The 24525-nt window shown below is 40.9% G+C and overlaps 1 protein-coding gene across 1 annotated transcript in view; it reads right to left on the bottom strand.

Annotated features, from left to right (window-relative positions):
• Window positions 1–530: 530 nt before the first annotated feature.
• nup210 (nucleoporin 210) overlaps window positions 531–24525 on the bottom strand; it is a gene marked incomplete at its 5' end in the record, with an annotated part of 37770 nt that continues 13775 nt past the window's right edge. Inside the window, 26 exons of the mRNA XM_083895013.1 lie at window positions 531–667; window positions 2235–2315; window positions 2732–2854; window positions 4241–4445; window positions 4540–4790; window positions 6387–6533; window positions 7239–7353; window positions 8016–8152; window positions 11104–11324; window positions 13556–13731; window positions 14548–14722; window positions 14837–14928; window positions 15283–15441; window positions 15664–15795; window positions 17343–17423; window positions 17513–17692; window positions 18764–18826; window positions 18918–19053; window positions 19146–19273; window positions 19538–19666; window positions 19785–19886; window positions 20285–20389; window positions 21884–21990; window positions 22239–22431; window positions 23276–23449; window positions 23546–23758. Of these exons, the coding sequence (XP_083751139.1) occupies window positions 564–667; window positions 2235–2315; window positions 2732–2854; window positions 4241–4445; window positions 4540–4790; window positions 6387–6533; window positions 7239–7353; window positions 8016–8152; window positions 11104–11324; window positions 13556–13731; window positions 14548–14722; window positions 14837–14928; window positions 15283–15441; window positions 15664–15795; window positions 17343–17423; window positions 17513–17692; window positions 18764–18826; window positions 18918–19053; window positions 19146–19273; window positions 19538–19666; window positions 19785–19886; window positions 20285–20389; window positions 21884–21990; window positions 22239–22431; window positions 23276–23449; window positions 23546–23758 (3729 nt within the window). The 3' untranslated portion in view covers window positions 531–563. The remainder of the gene's footprint in view (window positions 668–2234; window positions 2316–2731; window positions 2855–4240; window positions 4446–4539; window positions 4791–6386; window positions 6534–7238; window positions 7354–8015; window positions 8153–11103; window positions 11325–13555; window positions 13732–14547; window positions 14723–14836; window positions 14929–15282; window positions 15442–15663; window positions 15796–17342; window positions 17424–17512; window positions 17693–18763; window positions 18827–18917; window positions 19054–19145; window positions 19274–19537; window positions 19667–19784; window positions 19887–20284; window positions 20390–21883; window positions 21991–22238; window positions 22432–23275; window positions 23450–23545; window positions 23759–24525) is intronic.

Here is a 24525-nt window from a genome sequence, read left to right as displayed (position 1 = left end):
ACATTTGAAGGGTTCATCACTTATGAGGAGGACGATGTTTCAGTGGCAGACGTTTTCACATAATGAAGAAGCTACGCATCATAATAACAAAGGACGGTTTCTGCTCAATAGAAAAGGAGGGAGGACATTGTCAAGTTGTTTGTCTGTCATAAAAGGCTGTGGTTACATCCTGAGTTATTACATTTCACATCAAATATGTTCAATTGTACACAAAATCAATGTCAAACAAACAAAAATATAAGCTTTTTTAAGCACAAACAAGTGATTTGGTTTTCACACATTCTTCAAAAGTTATGAGAAACACAACAAATACACACAAAGAAAACAGCGCTATAATAATTCTTGACTGATCTTCTATTCCGAAAAAAAAAACATGTTCTCAAAGCATCTTTTTTTAGACCAAACATGGAGACAATGGAGGGCGACAGTTTTGCAGTCAGATGCCGCGGTGTTCGTCCGTAGCGACAGAGGCACATTCAGTGAACATTAACTGGCTTTAACTTTGATGTTCTGCTTTTGAAGAATAGAGACCAGACTGAACAAAAGGGGGGGGGGGGGCTTCATCAGGTCTTGTAGTCCGGAGAGTAGAGACGAGACCTCGGGCTGCTGTTCAGGTCAGTCCTGGGTATCGAGTGGTTGAAGGAATTCACTGCTGGAGAGCCTAAACCTGAAAAAGGAGCCAAATATCATTAATAATGATTCCCTGGGAGAGTAGAGCAGCTACAGCAGAGTAAAGATTCACTTAATCATCATCATCATCAAGATTGTGCCACACACTACACGAGAGGTTGTGCAGATATAAAAACAGCAGCACATCACACAGCGGTGTAGTTATTTACACAAACGAAAGCAGAACAAACGTGTCTGCATGAGGAAACGTGGTCAACGCCGCCTGTCACTTCTGCGTCAGGTCTTTGCACAGAATGACAAGACTTTGTTCCAACGTTATTTTGTAGTCGCCGTTTCAAAGCTTGGCTCGTTTCTCTCTTTGGTTCATCTATCTATCTATCTATCTATCTATCTATCTATCTATCTATCTATCTATCTATCTATCTATCTATCTATCTATCTATCTATCTATCTATCTATCTATCTATCTATCTATCTAGTTAGCTTACAATCTATCTATCTATCCATCTATCTATCGATCTATGCAGCTAGCAAATGATTACTCATTGAGTTGAACTTGAAACAAATGGAATTTGTTGCACGTAAAAAAAAAGGTGCAAAAACCATTTGTATTTACCCTAAAATATTGTATACATCTTTACACTGCATATTTAAACCCAGGTCTGAATGCGAGAAAACGAGCAAGACAGGAAGTCAGACATCGTTACATTTGAGCTTTTAGTTATCAAGTTATTATCAGAATAAAAGCCAACATTTTGTAACGTTCAACTTGTTTCGATTATTACGCTTTTGTAATAATTTGGGGCTTTCGTCCCTATTTCATCATTTAAAAAAAATAAAATATATCGACCAGAAAATAGATCTGCATCAATTATCGATCAACGGCTGCCCTGATTTCCCCAAATCACTGATTCACGGCCATGTTTAAAATCATTTTTATTATTTATTTAGCGTTTATGTTTTTCTGTTGGAGGAAATTAAACCCCATGGACATTTTTAAATCTACATTAAATGGTGTTGGTTCTGTTTTTTTCACTGTACAGTCTGTAATGTACTGTATATGTTTATTTATTTGACAAAGAATAGAATGCTGTCTCAAAGGGATGTCTTAGTTGACTAAATAAATAAATAAAGAATAGAATAAAATAATGTTATTTTAATGCAGGTTCATTCATTAAAATAAAAGTGGAACATGTTTAGTTTGTGATCAGAGTGAAGGCTGAACAGATAAGACACCAGGATTATTTAAACCTGGCTGATAACCTGGGTCTGTAGTCTGTAGGCTGGCTGCACAGACGGGAGTAAATCTCCATGGCAACCTGTGCCACTGCTTTTGTGAAACCAAGTCTCGGGCTTAATTAATACAAGATAAGCGGGAAATCCCAGCTTAATTCATGATCTATGGTTTTGTGGGGAAGAGTCCTCAGATAGCGTCAGTGATTGAGCAGAGAGATGTGGAGGTTTAAGAACAGGTAAAGGGAGAAACCTGTTATCTCTTCGTAATACTTTCTCTATTAGTTTAAGTAAATAAAAACTAACATTTGCTTTTTTAGTCTGTATTTACTTATTGGGGAAAGTGTTGCTACAGTGCGACAGTGTCCTACCTGAGATGGGCGGTGGCGTCGTTGTTTGGATGAAAGCAGGGTGATATGTTTGCTGCCTCGGAGTGAACACTGAGTGAAGAACTGCACAGAGAGGAGTGGAAAAATAAAAGAGCTTTAGAACCTTGTTATGAGAGCTTCAAATTGCCACTGCCACGGACGGACACAAACAGATCTTGTCATGTTTTGACTGCGCTTCATTGCTATTTTTTAATAAAGCTGTCACATTCTCTTTGTCGCCGAGACAAATTGACCCCAGCGCCGTCCTGGAGATGATGCAAGTGCCCATTTTCATCTACACAGATGAGATGCATTACTTTTTGATGCTTCCTTTTTAGATAAAGAGTGAAAAAAATACTACAAAATAATAATTAATAAACCCAGACAGACTCCCGCCGTCCAGTCCGAAATGAGACTACCAGTGCTTATTGTCAATTATCACAATATTATACTCATAATCAAATAAGCATGGCACGTTGAACAGAGATGACGTGACGCACCGATGACGATGATGGCCGTGCCGGCCAGCAGAGCGAACAGGGTGAAGAACATCATATGGTAGCTGTTGATGAAGCTGTGCAGCGAGTGGTCTCCCTCCCTGTTAACAACTGGAGCAGCAGCTGCTGAGACAGAGCGGCAGAAGAGATAACAGGCTGTCAAAACCGCTTCCAATTGCCCGGAACATACGACACCCTAACACAAATGAGGAGCGTTACGGTGCTACTGAAATCTGGATGGAATGGAAATGATACTCATAAAAACAAATGTCTGTGGTAATCCACGGGGAAAATGAGTGTGTAACTTTGAAATATGAACAATGTCTTGTTACATTTACAGTAAAACACTGTCAAATAACAGTCTCTGAAATTTTAAGCGCCGCACACACAGGAAGTGATTTGTTCACTGCGTGTCAAGACAGACGTGGAGGCAACAGCAACACCCACTCCTGCACTGCTGCTGTATACACACAAACGCTCCCTCAGTCATGTCTAATATGAGCGTAGCTGAATGCTGTGGCCCATTATGTTCTTTTATCCCTGCATCTGATAAAATATAACTGTTTAATGACGACAATAAAAAAAAATGCTATTATTATTGAACAACAATAATAGTTTGTCCCTTAAATCTACATTTTATGTCTGCACAGCAGTATTTTCAACAAAATTCTGTATGAACTAAATATTAAATACAAGGAACAGGTCATCAAAACAAACAAAAAAAAACTTTTGGATGAAAAAATAAAGTTCTAATGACATGGCAACAATTATCAAGTTTGTGAGAACAAAGATGCATAATTTGTAATGACTGAACGATTAATAAATAAAACTTGTCTAATGCAAAAAAATAATAATTAAAAAAAGTAAATATCAGCTGATTAATTGGCCTGCCTCTACTTGACAGTGCCCATTTTTACATAGCATACAAATAATGTTAAATTGTTTCTGCTCACAAAGACCAAACAAAGGCAGAATAGTAACATAACCCTTATCTATCTATCATGCTAGTTAGCTTACAATCAATCAATCTATCTATCTATCTATCTATCTATCTATCTATCTATCTATCTATCTATCTATCTATCTATCTATCTATCTATCTATCTATCTATCTATCATGGTAGTTAGCTAACAAGCTATCTATCTATCTATCTATCATGCTAGTTAGCTTACAAGCTATATATCTATCTATCATGCTAGTTATTTTACAAGCCATCTATCTATGATGCTAGTTAGACAGATAGCTTGTAAACTATCTAGCACGTTAGTTAGCTTACAAGCTATTCATATATCCATCTTAGATGCTAGTTAGCTTACAATGTATCTATTTATCTATCCAGCCATCAGCATCAGATTGGGCAACATAGATGGCAAATAAATGACCTACAGTAGATAACAACTTTTTCAAAAGGGTGAAAGCCTGACTCATATTTCCTGCAATGCTGCACATTACATACACTCTGATTCTCTGAAGCAAATGCATTTGTCATATTCAATGAAAGAATATTCCACCTTGCAACTGAGCGCTGGGATCAACTACGTTAATCAAAGTGACCGGGACGAGGAGACTCTGGCCGGAGGAAGCGCTGCTAACGGATATGGAAGCAGAGACGGCAGACTGAGGGTCCACGGCACTGACGGTGTACTTTGAAAAACTAGGGAAACCAGTATGTTGCTCCTTCTCTTGCACAGCAATGTTGGCAGAAGTGGACACCACCTGCAGATAAAAGGCAAAAAAGTGAATGTAAACTTTCTTCTTAAAAAGGAACCATTTCATATTTTCTCTTTTTGTGTCTGTGTTATTGTCTGACCTCCATGTTGGAAAGTGTGGCACTGTGGCCGTAGACTGTGAGCTCAGCTGACGGATGCAGGTTTGAGAGCAGCAGCTCAGTCTGGTCAGAGTAGAGCCCTGGCTCTACAGGCAGCCTGGCACTGACTTGTTCCCCAGAGAAATCACTGCCCTCCAGGCCTGTTTTCACCAGCAGGTTGGTCATGGACATGCTGAGCACACGGGTCTGTTGGTCAGATATTGGCTGCAAGGTCATGGAACATGTGTAGAGGCCTGGGGGAGAAGAAATGACAGATAATTGTTCAATGTGAATTATAAGTGTGTGGGATTCGAGTGTCAAGGTGGACTTGAAAAAAAAAGAAAGAAAAGAAAAGTACATTCTCTTAATCTGTCAGTGAGGATCGTTTCTCAATGACACCCTCCCATCAGGATCTCAGTGGGATTCGGCCGAGTGGTCATAACCTTGTACTCGCACAGCAGTCGCCCCTCTGAGATAAGCCAACAACTTAGTGAATTCCCAAACCCCAAACACAATTACACCAGTGCTTTCAAGTATTAGGGAGTCTCCTCAGCTCAATATGTCACCCAGACACCTTTTATAGGCCCTCCTAGATTAATTCCACGGTCAATGCGGGTATTGATTATGCCTTTGTAAACAGGATTTCCCCACCCCTCCCCTCCCCTGATGATGAGCATGCATATGAAGACTATGCTGAGGTTTAAAAGTCATTTTATTGTTGGAAAACAAGCTGAATTCTCTTTTATGAGGCAGGGCTTTCCACCACCATGGATCTCAGTGACAACATCAAGCGTGGGTGGGTCAAAATATCTATTCGGTGATATATCGTTGTCCCTCCTCGTGCAATATGATTATCCATAACGCAAGGCAAATATTTATATTTTAATTAATAAATCAAGGCACTCTAAAGCAAACAGTCCCTGCCAGATGTCTCCTCACGGTGGCGCTGCTCAAATGTAATGGAGGGAAACTTGGACGTAAGCTACCTGGTCGAAAGAAGAGGGAGTTTACAGCGGGATAACGGCAGAGAAAGCTACGTTAAGGGACGTTCCATCCACGTGCAATACATAGACTTTATGCACTTTGTTCTCTGTGGTGTGAAAAAATAGAGAAATCCTGCACTTTGAACTTTTCAAATATGTTTGCTTCAGTTAGACAGATATCGTGATCTGACCCTTTTACAAATTTGGTGTATATCTGCTCATGGTCCTGGTAGTTTTTTCTCTCCACTGATGCCTCTAGTGTTTGCTCATTGTGTGAATTGTTGGGTTTACCCGCTCTGCATGATGTTGTCTATGTGCAGAGCCTTGAGATAACGTATCTTATGATTTGGCGCTATACAAATAAAACTGAATTGAATTGAATGTATCACTATATGATTGTCTTGCAATGGATTGATTATCACACAATCGCTGTATCGTGATATTACTGGTATTGTGGACCATGTATCGCATCATATCGTGAGGTAACCCTGTGATTCCCACCAATAATATTATCTTTTAATAGATCCAAATGATAAAAAATAGTGGACACTGAGCCAAGTTCTTAAAAGTAAAGTTTGCTAAAAACATCTGTGACTACTCCCGTGCTAACAGTGACGCGTATAGTGCCAGAAATGATGCCAAATCTTGCATTGCTGGCAAAAAAAGATTAGGAAAACAAAGAACACGTTTTGTGTTGCCACCAATGCAGATTGAGGTCAAAGCCATTAAAACCTGCGTGCATTGCAAAGTAATTTGACCTGACAGTGAAGGCAGAGTAAATACATACCGACTGGTCATAAACCAGGATGCGATCAGTAATCGAGATAACCTCAGAACCATGATGGTTTGAATTAATGGCGGTCTTACCAATGCTGGTGTCAAAGCTGATGTGCGTTTTAAAGACGTCACTGACAGGGAAGTCGATGGCGTCGCTGGTGAAGCTGAGTTGGCAGCTGACTGAAGTCTCTGGCTGTAGTTGAGGAATGGCTTCAATGTGAGCAGAGGAACAGGTTCCTGCAGGGCACACAACGCACTGGCATTAGAGCCACAAAAAACATCTGTGCTTCATTACTCACGTTTGTAATTAAAACACAAACGGTGTAATGAATATTAATAATGACTGACATCCACTTAATTATTATTCATTAGATTTTAAAGCACACATTTAATTGACATGAATGGAAATATATACTTGATTAAAGCAAAGACGAGCCAGGTGATGGATAAACTGGAAACGTGATTTTAAACTTGGCAGTCTAGACTAATATGCTGCTTAGTAGATCTTCATTTTTACCATGCAGACATGAGAAATATGGAGAAACTGCTGCAGCCTCACTGAATTAATGCTGCATTAAACTAAAATCGAAATCAGAACAGAACAGCTTTCCTGCTTGATGTGCGAGTGGAAACAAAAAAGGAATTTGGATGAGAAATTTCCTCCAAATTTGAAAAAAAAATAAAATACTGAGAATACTGAGAACTGATTCAGGAGCTTTGTCTGGATGAAGGGAGGTTCAAAGCTTATTCTGAAGTAGACAAAAGAGCAGTTTGACCCACTTCTTTCGCCCAAATATCAAAAGACCCTAGGCCCTCCCTAAATTTGATTTTCTTTATATTTATTTCATCACAGTGTGATGCAAACATGGCCATAAGAATGGTTGCACTTTGTGCACCTATCCCTTTAATGATATTGTAATGATAACTGATTCACTTTAGTACCAATAAGGTTGCTTCCTCGTTCCCTCGTGGTGAGCAGGACCTTTGTCTCCTTGCCGGCTCTGACCGGCGCGGGCTGCGCCATGGCCGTCGTTGTCGTCGCCGCGTCCACCGTTACCTGCAGAAGCAAAGTACAGTGACAGGAAGTAAATAAATCGTAACGCAAACATAATTCAGGTTGCATGCTTATTAGAAATGCATTACCGTTTGCATCCACAACTAATTGGTTACATCCATCACAGACTGTCAGCGAAACAAAGTCATTAAAAGACAAGTCGAGGGTTTATAACGACATTAGTGCCACGTCTATCGGTCGCAGTGGAAAGACGCTCAAAACTGATGAGCATAAAATGCAGCAGATCTCACTCATTCTCACTGGGCTGAGAGGAAAGTGGACAAAGTGCAGTAAGTCTTCACTGCTCGTTCCGTCAAGGATGAGACTCCCAGTAACGGTAATGCGTCTGCATAAAGGTGATGATGGATACAATGTACACCTGCTGTACTTTGATTCTCGTTATGATGAATTGCTGCAGGATTGATGCAGCGGGAGAGAAGATTAGACTCTCGGTAGAATTGAGATGTCGTGCGTGGAAATGGAGAAAGCAGAGAGAGAGAGAGAGAGAGAGGGAGAGATGGTGCTGCATGGATAATTAACAGAAGTCAGAGCTCAGGCTTCTTGGAGCTCATTCATCAAAACCTGTGAGGTAGAGAAAAGAAATATACATACAGGGATGCTGCACGCTTTATCACACCAGGAGTAGTTATCTACAGAGGACATACCTCTCTGTAGGTTTTCAAAACACCAGGTATTTCGTAGAAAACCGTGACCGTCCCAGAGTCTCTGGCCACGGCGGCGCCGCTTTTAGGATCCACCTGAAGAACGCCATTAGCTGAAGAGCTCCATGTCCCATGAACACCTGCAGCAAAGAAGAAAAGATTATGTCAAAAAAAATACACATCTCACAGGACTCCCCTCTGCCAAGTGAAGCACAACAATACTATTGTACTTGAGATTAAAAGGTGTTTTATCCCTAAAGGAAAGCAGGCCCAGAGAAATGCAGAGAATATACAAGAACACAATAGATCATACATAACTACAGCTTTTGTTTGTTCCTTCTCTGCTTATTTTCTGATTATCTAAACCCTAGTGCTGCAAAATTACAGCATTAATCATTGTAATTAGTTACAAATATTTAGGCTGAATCCCAATTCCACCCCTTAGCCCTCCCCCTTCCCCCTACCCCTTGTTTTTGCGCGTTCATGTGAGGGGTAGGGCTGTCTCATTTCTCATAAGGGTTAAGGGGTAGGGCCAAGCCGAAGGGCTATGTACCCCTCGAAACGAAGCTTCCTCAGGACCACACTTGAAACGGAGGGCTTTGAGGAATTTCGCAGCTTCCGCCGCGTCACCTGTCAGCGAAGTTTGAAAGCTGGCTGTTAAAAACTCGCACAAATGTATTTTCAGTATTTTAATTACGACAGTCATGTGTAATGATTGTATTGCGGTCTTCTTCAATTGTCAACGGTGTTTCTGAATCACTAGTCAAGTTTGTTTTGAATTACTAGCTAGTCGTAGCCAATGCTATCCCAGCGTTCCTTTCGTAAGTGGTTAGCTAGCTGCTATCGCTATTTTTTTAACATTAACAAATTGTGCCGGAGTGCACAGTTGCGTCTTCAGGACAGAACATGAGATTCTGTCCCCGCTCTCCTCCGCTCTGTCTGCGAGCAGCTTTCTCCCTCTGCACCGTGTGTGTGGTTATGGTAATGCAGCGGGTCTGCAGTCGCTGTAACCGTGTGTGTGAACACTCCTCACAGCGTCGCCGCCTGTGTCGTTGGTTAGCAGCTGACAGTCGTAAAAACAGAAAAATAGCGCAGGCAACAGATATTACTTGTTAGGACGGCATTTTTGGATTGTTACATCAACAAGCATCGCATCGGCTTGTTGATGTAGCAGTCCGCGAGCGTCAAGTCCGGACGACGTGATGACGTAATGGAGGTGTGTCTCATTTCTTAGGGGAACGTTCGTACCCCTCGCTCCCTCAACTCTGTTTTGAGGGCCAAGGGGAACTCTGACAAAGGGGTAGGGGGAAGGGGGAGGGCTAAGGGGTGGAATTGGGATTCAGCCTTAATGTGTCCTGATCTCCATCTCAAGTATCGGACGGGAGCCTCTCTGTGCATTTGTTTGAAATACTTCATCAAACCACTTGTTTAAAGCTCAGCTTTTAGTGTTTCCTGCAACACCGCAGCCGGTGTCTGGTTTCCTTTTCTCTGAATAATCTCTGAATATTATTTAACTTCCTGATACTGATAACACTGATACAAGTATCCGATCAGGGTTCGTTATCTGTGAATACTCAATTGTAAAAAGATTGGACAAAGTGAATCATTAATGTAATTAATGCAGCTTCTGTTTTGTTAACTTTCTAACAAAAAAACAACGTCAGAAATGTGCAAAACTCAGTGATGCGTTTAAAAGACGTTCACATTCAAGAACAAACACCAGAAATTGATGTTATAAGACAGCTGCACAGGAGTTTCACAGGATGTGTGGCTGGCTATGATAAAAGTGCTGTGTTACATTAAAGTGTGCACATGATGTGTGTTAGTGCTGCAGGTGAAGAAGTAGAGAGAGGGAAGCAACAGCAGCAGCAGATATAAGCCCTGCAACCTCCAGAGAGGACAGATAGAATTGATTCATGTAATTCATGGATATTTGGACACGGTGGGAGAAAGGAACGGGACAATTAATTATTTTACATTTGATGTCGTGTTTCAGAGACTGTTAATTAAAGTTTACACTCACACACACATAGAGAAAATGGGATGACGTTGAGCTTAAAAACAGTCAGGAAAGACTTGGATTGTAAAAGAAAGGTGTGATCATTTTAGGTGGTTTAAGCCATGTTTCTGTGTCTCAGGTGGTGTGGATTGGCTACAGTGGCTGAATGAGTGCGTTTCACATTTTTGAAGCAATGAAAACAGGGGAGACATACATTTCATGCATACACAAATGAAGGAGATGAGGGAAATTGGCACAGAGAGAGTGAAAGAGTTATGAAATCGTGTTTACATTCTTTCTGGTAAACTAGCATTCAAAAGTTTGGGGTCACTTAGAAATTTCTTCTTTTTTTTTTTTTAAAGAAAAGCTCTTTTTTCAATGAATATAACATTAAATGAATCATAAATACACTCTATACATTGTTAATGTGGTAAACGATATTCTAGCTGCAAACGTCTGGTTTTAATGGAATATGTACATAGGTGTATAGAGGCCCATTTCCAGTGTTAATGGTACATAGTGTTTGCTAATGGTGTTAGAAGGCTATTGGATGATTAGAAAACCCTTGAAAACCCTCGTGCAATGATGTTAGCACAGCTGAAAACAGTTTTACTGGTTCTTTGACAAAAGGGCAACATTATTATTTTGAATAAAAATCATTATTTCTAATCTCGTCAATGTCTTGACTATATTTTCTATTCATTTTGCGACTCTTTTGATGAATAAAAGTGTGACTTTTAATGGAAAACACAAACAAAATTGTATAGGTGACCCCAAACTTTTGAGCGGTAGTGTATGTGAAGGCCACTGTAGTTGCCCGACACAATGGGGTAAGGGAGGGGTGAACCCTGTTTGTTGCTCCCTGCAGTCTCACTAATTATTATGCACTAGACCTTTACTAATTGGCCCAAAGTAGAAAATATGAGTGTGATATGATGATGTTAGCGACAGCCCACATCAGCACTCACCTTCCCGTGCCCATGTGAACAAACACAATTAATCGCACTTAATCACAGCAAATACAGCTCTACCTGTCACACATAAATTCAAGTGCAGTTGATTTGTTGCTGCTCACACACGTTAAGCTCTCACCATCTGGGCTGCTTAATTGGGCCGCAAAGCAAACTACGTCTCCCACCACCAGCCTGTGGGCCTCGTGGGGACTGATGGCGTGCTCGACGGCAAGCGGCACGTAGTCGGCGACGCCCGTGTTTTCGCTGTCCCACACCGCGAGGAGGGTGAGGCCCACGTTGACCGTCCGCACGGTCAGAGTGTGGTTGCTCGGCCCAGCGCCGACTTGCACCAGGTCATCTCTGCAGGACAGAAGTACAGTTTTTAAGTTATGGAATTATTATGTATCCATACAGCCTTATCCTGCACATCAGGGGCGCTGGTGTCAATCCCAGCTGACATAGGGCGAAAGGCAGGGACAGGTCACCAGTCCATCACAGGACCACAGAGAGACCATCCACTACCACACATACACTCACCTACAGTCAATTAAGAGTAAAAGTGCAATTCACAATTATTTTTGTAATCGATTAATCTATCGATTATTTTCTTGATTAATCGATGAATCGTTTGGTCCATAAAATGTCAGAAAATTTTAAAAAACGTTGATCATTGTTTGTCAAACCTGGAAATGACGATGTTCTTGAATGTCTTGTTTTGTCCACAAACCAAAATGATTCAGTTTTAATGATTTCTTTGTTATGTGGATCAAAGAAACAAACAAAATATTCACATATAAGAAGCTATAACGACCAGAAATCTTGTTTTAATCATGAAAAAAAGCTTCAAACCGATTATCGATTACCAAAATATTTGACAATTATGAGAATGAGAATTTAAAAATCAAAGATATCTAAAAAATGCTGCATTATTTATAATTTATTTATTTCTGAAAAGAGGGAAAAAGAAATTAAATGGGTACACTGGAAATTAGTGTTGCAAAATTATGTTTCTTGTTCCCCACGAAGAAATATCTTGCTTTACACCTCAATCTCCAGAGCACCTGCTCTGAACAAATGATACCAAACTGCTCCCGACACAGATACTGGTAAAAATCCAACTGGCTGCTTGGAGACTCAATAGGATCTAATTGCAGGCTAGTTGTCTTTGTCCCAAGACCATCAGTCCCTTTACTACTACTGCTGCTTTTGATACTTTTCCCCTTAAATTGCCTGCTAGCACCAGGAGAACAAGGTAATAGAATCTATTTATTGTGCAGACAGATGAAGGAGTCCCTCAGTGGGAGTGCAGCAGTGCTGCTCTCTGTGTCCAACACTCCCATTAATTTAGCTCACTCACTCACTCAGGTGGAAACTATTCCATCTGAAACGAGGATCAGCGCCGCACAGTAAATGAATGTTGTGAACTCCACATACAGTCTGCTTCAACCATAGTTGTAGGATTAGAGCTTCTGCTATAAACACATAGTGAAGGCCACAATACGAGAAGTGTTATGCATCCCAGCACTGGCTGTAGATATCGCTACCACAAAAACAAACCATGTGAAATACCGGCAAAAACTACATTTTAAAGGAGACATATTATACACTATTTCTCCGAGTGAACCTAGTTCCCTAGTGTCCCAATGAACATGTCTGTGACATGCTTTGGTCAAAATACCTCAAGGATGAAGAACCACAGCAGTTCAATCACTCTGCCAAAACAGCCCTGTTCAGAAAGCTCTCTTTTGAGTCAAGTCTGTCTCTTTAAATGCAAATGAGACACAGGAAACTACGTCAGCGTCACTGAGGCTCCAGCAGCTAACAGCAGTTAGCATTCGGAAACGCCATCATTTGCCGACTCTAGCTGACACGTATATAAAATGTAAATCCTCTGAGGCTGGAAGTTTGTGTAGAACTCTGCAGCCAAGAATAGAACACTACGCAGACTTCCGCTCTTCCAGATACTATTGCCCTCGCCTGCATTCTCGCATTTCTTTTTTTTTGAGGGGGACAAAGCGGAGCTCTGCGAGACAATTCCAGGATTGTGTCATTGTGACGTAGCAATGAGTGCGGAAGTCAACATTTCGTGTTTCATCTCCTGTACTCCTGGACCACAAAAACATGACTGAGTCATCGTTTGTCACACTTTGCCGACTCATAGGGCCTCCAGAGTCCCATATATAAGTATTAAAATGATTAAAAAGTTGATTTTATATAGTGTCACAAATCCATGTTTGCCATTTTTACAAACTCCAGGTAAAATAAAAACATTTCACATATCGTTGTGGCATGCCATTTTTGGATTGACCCGACTTGAAATAGAAGTCATTAGGTTATGCACAGCTGAGTGAGGGTGCACAAATAGACCACTCAACAGAAAGGCCCGAGTACTCGCTCTCTATATATAGCCCAGAACAGCAGGATAAAAGCTTCTCAACCTTGAGCAACTAAAGCAAACTGCAAAACATATCTTCCTTCCTGCTTTCTCAAAGCCATGTGTCACTCATGAATGCACAAACTCATCATCAATTATTCCAGTAAAAAATGACAGCCTCTCTAATGAGAGGTTGTGTAAAGATTGTGAAACAGACCTGTTTGTGGAGAACGTGAGATGAGAGCTGGAGCTGTGCAGGGCTTCTCCAGTGCTGGTGTGGAAGTGGACGGTGAAGGTGAGGACTGCGCCCAGTGGGAAGGCTTTCAGACTCTTTCCGTTGTGCGTGTGAAGCACTGGACTGGTACTGAAGCGCACATAGGACACAGGCACCACCTGAGGAATGAAAACAGAGGAACCAGTGTCACACTAAGTCACTGCAGGGACATGGTGAACTGCTATGAAATCTGTAATTACCATATTTGTCCCAGTAAACTTTAAGTAAACGTTGTGTCTTTTCTATAGCTATTTATGTTTCATGTATTTTCTGTATATTGGATGCAAGAGTTTAAAATCACAGTGGCCATTATGAATAAGAATACGTGAGACAAAACAGCTCAGATTTAGTGCAACAGAAGACGCATGGTTAGCATTCAACAAACTGACAATAGTCTGTACAAAGATACAATATAAAAATCTATAGCTTCATTGACTTTATCTTCCAAAATATTCAGTTGAAATGCACATTTATGCGTTTCCATCCACTGCCGTTCAGGAAAATATGAGAGTTAGTTCACCGTAAAAAGCAGTGGGTGGCGCAAAAGTGCAGATCACCACAAGAAAAGGATAAAAAGGCGCTTCCTATTTCCAGGAAAATTGGGGTTCTCTCATCAGTCCCTTTATTCACTGAATCAATTTCTGCAGCTCTGATTTGCATGTTCATTTAATCAATACAGCAACTTCTCAACCATAAACCCTTTAAGCAGATATTTCATTTCTATTTACATTCATTAGGCACAAATTTTTTAAAATTGAGCATGAAAACATAAAAACCCACTTTACGACAGCAGAAAATGCCTCAAGAAGTGACTTTGTTATTTATCCATACTACAATGTTGTGGCTTTAAAGCTTAATTTTAACGCTTTAAAAAAAGAAAAACACCTAGATATACAGTGAGTGAGAATGTTGATGCAGTGGCTCTTAAAACTGACCTTCACAGCAAGGATGAGAGTTTGATTGACACCAAAGGTCTCTTGTGAGGTGACGAGCAGAGAGGAGATGCCAGTCAGAGAGCCAGAGAGGAGGAAGCCTTTATTGTCCACCTGAGCGGTGACAACCTGGTCAGGACAATTCAGCATCTGATAGGAGAGTCCGCCCACGCCATCCCTGAGACAAACATCGTTTAAGGTTCTTTCATATTCAAGAGTGTTGTTTAACGGCAGCTGCTGCCATCCGGTAATGTTTCACGACTTTAACTTGAAGGAGACACTTGTGACTCACCTGTTTGTTTGGAGTTTGAGCGCCGAGTTGGGAGCCATCAGTAACTCCCCAGCCTCTACTTCAGGGTTAAGCATCTGCAGCTTGTCATAGACCTTGATCAAAGTGAAATGTTTTAATCATTCTCTGGCATTTGAATTTGAAGTCAGACGCATTTTGCCTCCAACTTATCTGCAGTCTTATCACTTCACAAAGTTTACAACTCCTGATATTACAAAGCTCAGCAACTTTGCCACTCTGCCGCCTTAAATGTCACCGTTTTTTATTATGAGGAAGTAGTAAGGGGACAGGATCACGATGAGCAAAGAAGTCTATAAACCAAGGCTGTAGACCATATCTACATATATTGGATTTATGATACTGGTCATCTACACACACACACACACACACAAACACACAATGTTTACTAAGGTTTAAACATCTAGCTTCGAAGAGCCACACTGCTGTACCTGGATCTGAATCTCATCTCGGAGCTCCTGAAGGTTGCCTATGATCTGCCCAGCCTCAGGGTGCAAAACTCTGAGCACCACCTTCAGCCCCGTCAGCCCTCGAGTTCTTCCACTCACCCTCATGCCAAAGTTGTGCTCTGACTGGAGCTCCACGTTAGCCTGGAGGAGACCGGTGTGCCATAATGAGAATTGGGGAAATATAGCAGCACCAAATCAAACATAGAGACGAGAGTGACACGAGGAAGCAGAGACAGGACAGATGCTGCTTCCTAATCATACTGTTATGCAGGGACAGCTCATCTAAAGTCAACAACATGGAGCAAAAAATAGGCATGGTTGAGTGGCAGAAACTGTATGAAATACAAGAGCAAAAAGAGAGACCTCAATGTGTCTTGACTGGACATCCAGGATGTCTCTCTTGGTGGTGGACCAATGGAACGTTAGCCCGGGTACAGCATTGCCAAAGGAGAAAGGCGTTTGGTTGTTGGTCAGACCCATCACATATACAGGCATCTGGAAGAGTCAACAAGCTTAATCGATGCCATCAAGAGTACAACCATCCATAAAGACCCTGTTCAGACCTGGTGTTAAAATCCGTCCAGAGTGACTCACAATCACAAGAGGATAAATACTAACTGGCATCATGTGTGCTTGCAAGGACAAATGTATGTTTTGACTGTAAATACACTATTTACAAAAAGTTAGTGATGTTTGGCTTTTGGATTCAATTTCAGAATGCCCCTAAGGGCGCTTTCACACCTATAGCTCGATTGCTTTAGTTCGCACCAGTCAGAAAAATGTTACAGTGGAGCAACAGACGTGGGTACGGCTTGCTTTCACATATGCAGAGCTCTAAACTAACCAAAATAGACCGCGACTAAAGCCCGATTTTCACCAGGCGCGTCACCGTGGAACGTCAGCGCCGCGGTCACCAAAGTTGATCGCTGCCACTTTAATCAATGTAAGTATTTCCACCGGGCGCGGCTTCTTGTGTAAATACGGCTGACACTCAAGGCCGCGCTGCGCTGCCATAACGCACCCGGTGAGGATTGACGCTGGGCAGAGGATGTCGCAAAACCGCGGTGCTAACGTTTCGCGCCGCTGCCGCACCCGGTGGAAATTCGTAGTAATCCGGTATCTCATCTCATACCTATAATGCATTAAACTAGACCGTTTCGTCCCATTTCGTTTGGTTGCTTTCACACCAGAGGAACCGTACCAAAGAAGAGCAGATAAAGCGGTACTTTGGTGTGCACCAAATCAACCCGTCCGAGCCTGAAGGGGTGGTCTCGGACCGGTTGATTTGGTGCACACCAATGTACCGAGATTACATTAACACCTACTCAAACGAACCGAACCTAGGAACACGTTTAGTGCGCACCAAATGCTGTAGGTGTGAAAGCACCCTAAAATGCACTATAACCTTTACAGGTGAACTTACGTTAACCTTCTCTAAACTTTTGTCCAATTGTTCCGTGTTTCAGTACAGTATTGAATAACATGCAGTTCTCTAACAAGGCGATTAACCACAAAAATCACAACAACTGTCTGATGTGGTGCTAAAAGTCAAATGTTGACATCATGAGACCAAGACAACACCTTAAAATGTATCAAGTTATTGAGACATTGAGAGTTTTTGTTGTGGTATTGACACCACCGTTAGCTCTTGTTTAAGATAAGGAACCTATTGCATCCTTCTACTTAAATGCCCTACTTTCATGGTAGAATACCACTGTAGCATCAACTTTTTGCGACTAGTGTATGCATCTTTGGCCAATGTGTCAGTCAAGATGAGCCGAGTGTCTCAAACACGATTCATACTCCTTTAACATGAAGTAAGATTTTAACCATTACAAAAAAACAAGTGCCTGTGGCTACAAATAAATTAACCTAAGGGGGACGATTAATGTAAAACAAGACTGTGTTCACACATGCTCAGGAATGTGGTGACACAGGTCCTTACACTACACCCAATTGTGCTTTTTGTGATCAGATCCTAACACCAGGTTGGTTAATTACAGTACTACCATAAGTCAAAGTGCCCTGAATAAAAGTCTTACCTGTGTTCCCGTCTTCATTCTCGTAATAGGCGTTCTGATTCGGATCCCTGTCAAACGTACAACCTCAACTTCGACTTGATCCTAAGGAAACAAAGGAAAGTATGAGCTTCTCTTAAGTGAGCCACACACTTGTCCATTTTCACATCCACCTACATTAGTACAAATCTTACCTGAGACACAACAACCAGCTTCCCAGTTTCTGCGTCGACAGCTTGGACCAGTCCAGTCACTGTGACATTACCAATGTCAACACCCCTGACATGTCCTATGCCATTAACTAAGGCGATGTCTCCGTCAGAAATAGAGAAAAGGATATTGGACTGGGGCTGAGGGCCACCCTCAGATGTGATCTGTACATGCCCCGAAGGAATGAAAAGAGGTGGACAGTTTAGAACCTGGATTCAACAATGATAGATCTAATCCTTAGTTTTAAACTAGTGCAATTTGTGTAATTAACAATTAACCATTCCAGAAATGTTCTCATTCACCGACTTCACTGACGTACACTACCGTTCAAAAGTTTGGGGGCACTTGGAAATGTCCTTATTTCTGAAGGAAAAATCACCTTTTTTCAATGAATATAACATAAATAAATTAATCATAAATACACTCTATACATTGTTAACGTGGTAACGACTATACTAGCTGTATAGAGGCCCATTTCCAGTGTTCTAATGGTATATTGTGTTTGCTAGATGTTAGCACAGCTGAAAACTATATGATTTAATAAAAATCATTATTTCTAATCTTGTCAATGTCTTGACTATAATTTCTATTAATTTTGCAACTCTTCTGATGAATAAAAGTGTGCCTTTTTAATGGAAAACACAAAATAGGTGACTTTTGAACGGTAGTGTATAGGACAATCCTAAAGAAGAGTTTTAAGGCTGACCAGATAAATTGTTATCATTAAACATGTTAATTGTGGCAAAACATATTTTAAAAAATAACTAAGAGAGCAAAGGTACAATTATCCTGAAAGTGAAATATTTGCGAATGATTATTTTCCAACAACTTCCAGAGCATCCTTTGGTATTTCATGCAGAACAAATAAGTTCAGAGCAATTTGAGTGAACATTACCATGATAAAAACGCTCTACTAATCGGATACATTGCCAGTATAGCAGGAACTTCTTGACATTTTTTTTTTTTAAATATCAGAGACTTGTGACTTCTACTGCAGCATATAACATCATCACTGTTTTTTTATTACATAACTACACTGCTATGCTCTATTAGGGTGCTTCTTGGATAAATAGCAAATGCTTGCTAATTAGAGCTGGAGTTGAAGTGAAGTTGAGATCATGTTTGAACTAGGAGCAATTAGGCTAATGTTATATTCTCGAAAAATGACACATTTGGAAAATGAAGAGAAGCCGAGATGAACTCTTCCGTAAAGATCAGTGTTATTATGTACACACCTGCATCATCGCTCCAATTAAAAGGGTCATCTTCCTTGGGATGAGTTTAAAAGGTGGAAATACCTAGAAATAAAGAAACACAAGTTTGAGTATGTGCAACGCATTCACGAGTCAGGAATTGGAAGTGTAATATAAGGTCAATCAAATATTATACCTCAATTTGCTGAGGTTGGGATACAATTTTTCTGCCTTTTTTATCCAAAACAACAGCCGACAGAGTGGTCTGACCTATGGAGACACCTTTTACCAGGAAAACGGCTGTATCATTTTCAGCAGACTCTGCTAATGGTCTGCAAAAAAAAGAAAAGAGAAGACATTTAAAACTTACATAAGCAACTTACACTGCAATGTTTCACCATTATTCTCCCCACCACCAACTTACATTAAAGAGACTATAGCAGAAGCTGCCTTGAGTTTTAGATTCATGAACTGGAAATAGCTGGCAGGGAAGGGCTTCTTGTTATCATCCAAGACTCTGACGTAAGCTCTCACAGATTTGCCGATCTCCACCTGGAATCGAGATGAATGACAATCGTCACAGGGGGAAATTAATAATTCCACAAGCAGGACCAAACCGTATGAAGTTAATACACGATAGAATATCTGACATAAAAACGGAGGGAAAAGCAGAGTGAGACGATGACAAGCATATTTTAGTGCTTCAATTTCACCGAGGCATTTCAGAAATGTGCGGTGCTAATAATAGGGATCACACCGAGCCGAGCAGTGCCTCGGACCGTCAGACATGAGGGATTATGGGAGATGAAAACTGACCTTGTCGACCACTCTAACGTAAACCTCCAGGATGTCAGAAACATGCACCGTGGCTTTGGCTGGTGCCGGAAAAGCCAGACAAAGGTCGTGAACCATCACCTTCACCACTCCTGGGTGAACAGGAGAGACCTGGGCACACACAGCAAATCAAAGAGATCCTTACATATCTACTTTCAGCATTGAACAATGATCTACTTTCTTTACTACGTAATTACTCACAAATCCCAGCTCAGATGTTCTTTCTTACCTGAGCTGCTCCTTGGGCCTCTTGGAACACCACATCCACCATCCCATTAACACTGGTATTGATGAAAAAGTGTCCTGAACCCTCTCGCAGGGCCAGATTCGCCTACAAGACAAAACACATCAGCGTCTTGTGAAAAAAGATTGAAAACGACTAGAACAATTTCATATCTGAAAAGTGTTACAGTTCATGGTCAGGTTTTGTGTGACTTCAAAGGAGACCTCACTCAAATCGGTAAAATCCTCTTTCACGGGTCACAAGCTCTTATTTAACCCCAACACCTGTTGAACACTGCTCCTGTATCACACAGGATTAGTTGAGGAAGGCACACTGAGCAAAGTTTGCACTTTGTATCGAGCAACAGCCAAACACACAGTATGATTATGTGACATAGCAAGCGCTACTAAAAGGTGCATCTGTCACTTCCCATACTAAATGTACAAATATGACGGAGCACTTTATTTATACGAGACCGAAAAGGGACTGATGGAACCGTTTCTTACCCGCACGTCAGGGTGGTTGTATATGGTCACCATGTCAGGAGAAACTTTCACATCTTCAACTAACAGGAGCTCCAGAGTGGCAGAGACCGGCGTCAAAGGGTCATACTGTGCAAAAGAGGAAGAATCAGGATTATTGTTATGCTATGCAGACATTGACAATGTCTTATTCTAAATGACAATGAGAAACAAGGTAGGCATTTTTACAATTATACATACATATATATATATATGTACAAACACATATATATATTAGTGCTGGGCGCGTTAACGTGATAGCGCCGGTTAACGGCGTCAACGTTAGCGTTGACGCGTGGAAATGCGTCATGCATTAACTTAGTGTCCAGCACTATTATATACAACATATTAGGGCTGGGCGATATATCGATATTTAAGATATATCGATATATTTTTTAAATGCGATATGGAATTAGACCATATCGCGTATATCGATATAGTTCAAATTAGCGCTGTGATCCTTGCTCCAGACAAGCCGCTGACCGGAGCTCTCTGCTCTCTGGCACTTCTCCTCACGCCCCGCCCGTCTTTCATGCACAGAGAGGGGAGGGGCAGACACTCCGCTTCACATGGAGAAAGCAGCAACGTCTGCGGAGCGTGCGGAGGAGAGCGTCTGGGTTAGTAAAAGAAAAAGCAGTGGCTCAATCATTTTTAGATGGTTTGGAAACAAATCATCGGACGAGCAACAAAACCACGCTATATGTAGGGAGTGCCATAAGCACGTTGCAGACAGTGATGGAAGCAATACGAATCTTTTTCACCACTTAAAAACGTGGCACAAAGTGCAATATGCAGAGTGTGTGAAACTGCGCGCTGCAGAAGCCACAGGCGCAAGCCGTCCACAACCCGACAAAACTCCAGACAAGTGGTATGCAATAACAAAAGCGGTGTCCTTTCACATTGCCAAAGACACGTTAATGAAAAGCTAATGAAACAATGGACCCGAGATATGAGCTTCCCAGTCGCAACTATTGTGCACGAGAAGCATGAGAAGCACTGCCGCAAATGTACAGTGACGTCAGACAGTCTTGCAAACTGGCTCGCTAACGTCACCCATTTAGCGTCGACCAGCGATATGTGGTCAAGCAGCACATGTGACAGCACTACTGTTTATCAAAGTAAAATAAAAGGGGCGGAAATGTTTGAGTTGCTGCTCTGTTTCTTTTGCAACTGGTTGGGACTGTACAGATAAGTTAACAAAAAGGTAATCTCAAGCTGATGTTTAAAAATGTTTTTCTTAAAATGAGAAATAAAACTAATTTCAATAAAACTACTCATATTTGGCTTTGACTTTGACTGAACCTTTCATTTCACAGCTCTCACTTTGCGGAAAAAATATCGAGATATATATCGTATATCGTTATTCAACCAAAATATATCGAGATATGACTTTTGGTCCATTTTGCCCAGCCCTACAACATGTGTATATATATAAAAAAATTATACAAACCATGCATTTAATTGGGACAGAGTAATTTTTCCCTTGCAGTGGGTCAACAATTTTTTGATGAGGTTTCATTCACCCACTTCTGCTTTTAATGAGGAAGTTAAAAAAATAAAGTTGCGCCATTGTTTTTTACTTACAGGACTCGGGACTTTGGCTGCAGTGAGGTGTGAGACCTGGTAACCCACAGCCTTCACTGTAATGTCAGCGATGCCTGTCTGATGATGGACAAGAACGGTCTGACGTCCTGCAAAAGATGAGCAGCAAATACGAAAAATGTCAAGCCAACTTGTTTATCATAACAAATCTACAAAAACACACAACATCATCTGCTCCTCTCGTCTGCTGCCAGTCGCCTGTCAGAGCTGGTCTCCTCTGTTTTTGCCTCATTACTTTTAAAATGTCTAAACAAAAGTCATGTTAAGCAAACAGTCCACACACTCTTTGAAAAACAAAACAAAATGAAAAAACTTTGCCAAGTAACAAATGTTTCACCATGTAGTTTCATCTGTTTGTTGTTATCCCTGAGCAGCTGAAGTTCCATCGGCATAGCGGGCTCGATACTGGCCAACGAAACCTTCGTCGATTCCCACAACAGGCTCAGAGAGCTGAAGTTGTCAAACTTTCTCCCTTGTTGATCGAACGCAGCCAAGTCCAAAATAGGGTTACGGTAATTTGACACAGGTACCTAGAAAATAATAAACACATCATTTAAGTGCATTTAAAGCAGTATAAATATCTGAATTTGTCACCCTACTGGAAAATGTGTCTTCACACTTTAGTGTGGACCAAAGCAGGTGAATGTTGAACTGCAGTTTCACCATTCAATGTCACTATCTCTTATACAGTGAACCTTTCAAATGACACACATGCTGTATATAAAGTCTAAAGTATAAAGACAAAGGGGAAAATGAGTTTACTTCTCACTTGATTAACAACATCAGTAAACATGTTACTGGTCTCAAATCACTAGTTGCAGATGTTCTTCAAGAGAACATGATGTCACTTCTGTAAATGAGGTTTCCATTTAGAGGAAAACAGATGATAAAGCACATTGCTTTTGACTTGACGTCAGTATATATTTTCCAATAGGTGCTTGGTTGCAGGTAGAGCTGAAAAGATTATTAAATTATATCGTCAACTAATCAATTCATTGGTTTGAAGCTTTTTTCATTATTAAAAACAAAGATTTCTTATTGTGTTTGCTTCTTAAATGTGAATATTTTCTTAATTTCTTTGCTCCATAAAACAAAGAAATAATTAAAACTGAATCATTTTGGTTTGTGGACAAAAGACATTCGAGAACATCGTCATTTTCAGGTTTGACAAAACACTGAACGCCATTTCTTAAAAAATTTCTGGAACAAACGATTAATTGAGAAAAAAATTGACAGATCAATCGATTACAAAAACTGGTGACGTTTATGAATTTTCGTTTGCAAAAGCTGTAACGACACTGCTCAAATTGTGGATGTCAAGGCTTAAATAGGAGAAGACTATGCTGACTTTTTCCATACAGTCTTCATACATACCACTTGTTTGTTCTGCTGCAGCAGCGGGCAGCTCAGGTCCAGCTGTGGGCTGCTATACACTGGGACCAAGGTGAGGCGGGATGGAGGAGCGCATACAAACTTGACCTTTGCTGACTCCACAGCAGGATAAGGGTTGGTTAAACTGGGCTTGTTGCCCACCATCACCTCCAGCACCTGAAAAAGATAAAATGACATTAATTTAGCAAATATATATATATGATTATTTATCTGATGGCAGAAATAGAAAAGATAGATTTCAAGCGATCTCACCTGCTCGCCCAGGGCTCTGCATGATGCTCTGACCCAGTGCTGGTTGTGGGCTGAGGGATTGGTCAGCATAAGGGTCACACTGGCCTTATCTTCTGGAGCCAAGTCATAGAAGAACTTTGATGGCTCTAAAACCCATGGCCGTGGCCCGCCCTCAAACAGCATGTCTTTAGAGGACCCCAAAGTCACCACCGCCACAGATACGGGGTCTATAGCCTGCAAAATAACATGTTTTCTTTATATACAACTGCAGTAAGACAAAGCAAGAGAAAATATAATGGCAATAATACATGGGGAGACATTCTGAAAGCATAAGAGAAATCTTTATAAGAGTGGTTATTTTGAGTAAGAGTGGCTAAAATAAATGTTAAGCTGAAAAACACAGTTGTTACACAGCAGAGAAACAAAACTGGGTCAACCTTAAGCCGCCAGGGTACTGCAAGTGAAGAAACATCTAACAAATGTCTGCAATATATTTTTGAAAGACACTACGCAAGCCCATGTCAAACAATATAAAGCCGACACAAGGTATGGAACAGCATATCACAACACTGGAACTTCTAAGTTTATATAACTAACACCAGAGCTGAAGTTAATTGAGAGCCTTTGTAGAACTATCACCAATACATCAAAGGTAGACCAGTGTAGAAACTGCATAATACATAATTAAGATGCATATAACGCAGAGGAAACCCAGAAAGAAGGAATGTTAAAACGACCTAATCATCAGTCCTCTGTGTGGATTTTGTGTTCATGAGTAAGTTTGTTTCCTCAGCAGACAAAGGCTAATTTGTGCTTCGAGAAGATTTAAAAGATTAAAAGCAATTCATAACAAAGACTCGAGGCAGAGTTCAACATTTTCACATCTTGCTACATTGCCAACAGCATTACAGACTAAGAACAACTCCCACAGGAAATAAGCAGTGGGAAAAATGAACTGTGGGGGCTTTGGGAAGAAAACAGTATGTGCAAAAGTAAGCAAA

This window comes from Microchirus variegatus (genome assembly GCF_963457635.1).
Source record: "Microchirus variegatus genome assembly, chromosome: 9".
Taxonomy (NCBI): domain Eukaryota; kingdom Metazoa; phylum Chordata; class Actinopteri; order Pleuronectiformes; family Soleidae; genus Microchirus; species Microchirus variegatus.
This window is presented reverse-complemented; position numbering and strand designations above follow the sequence as displayed.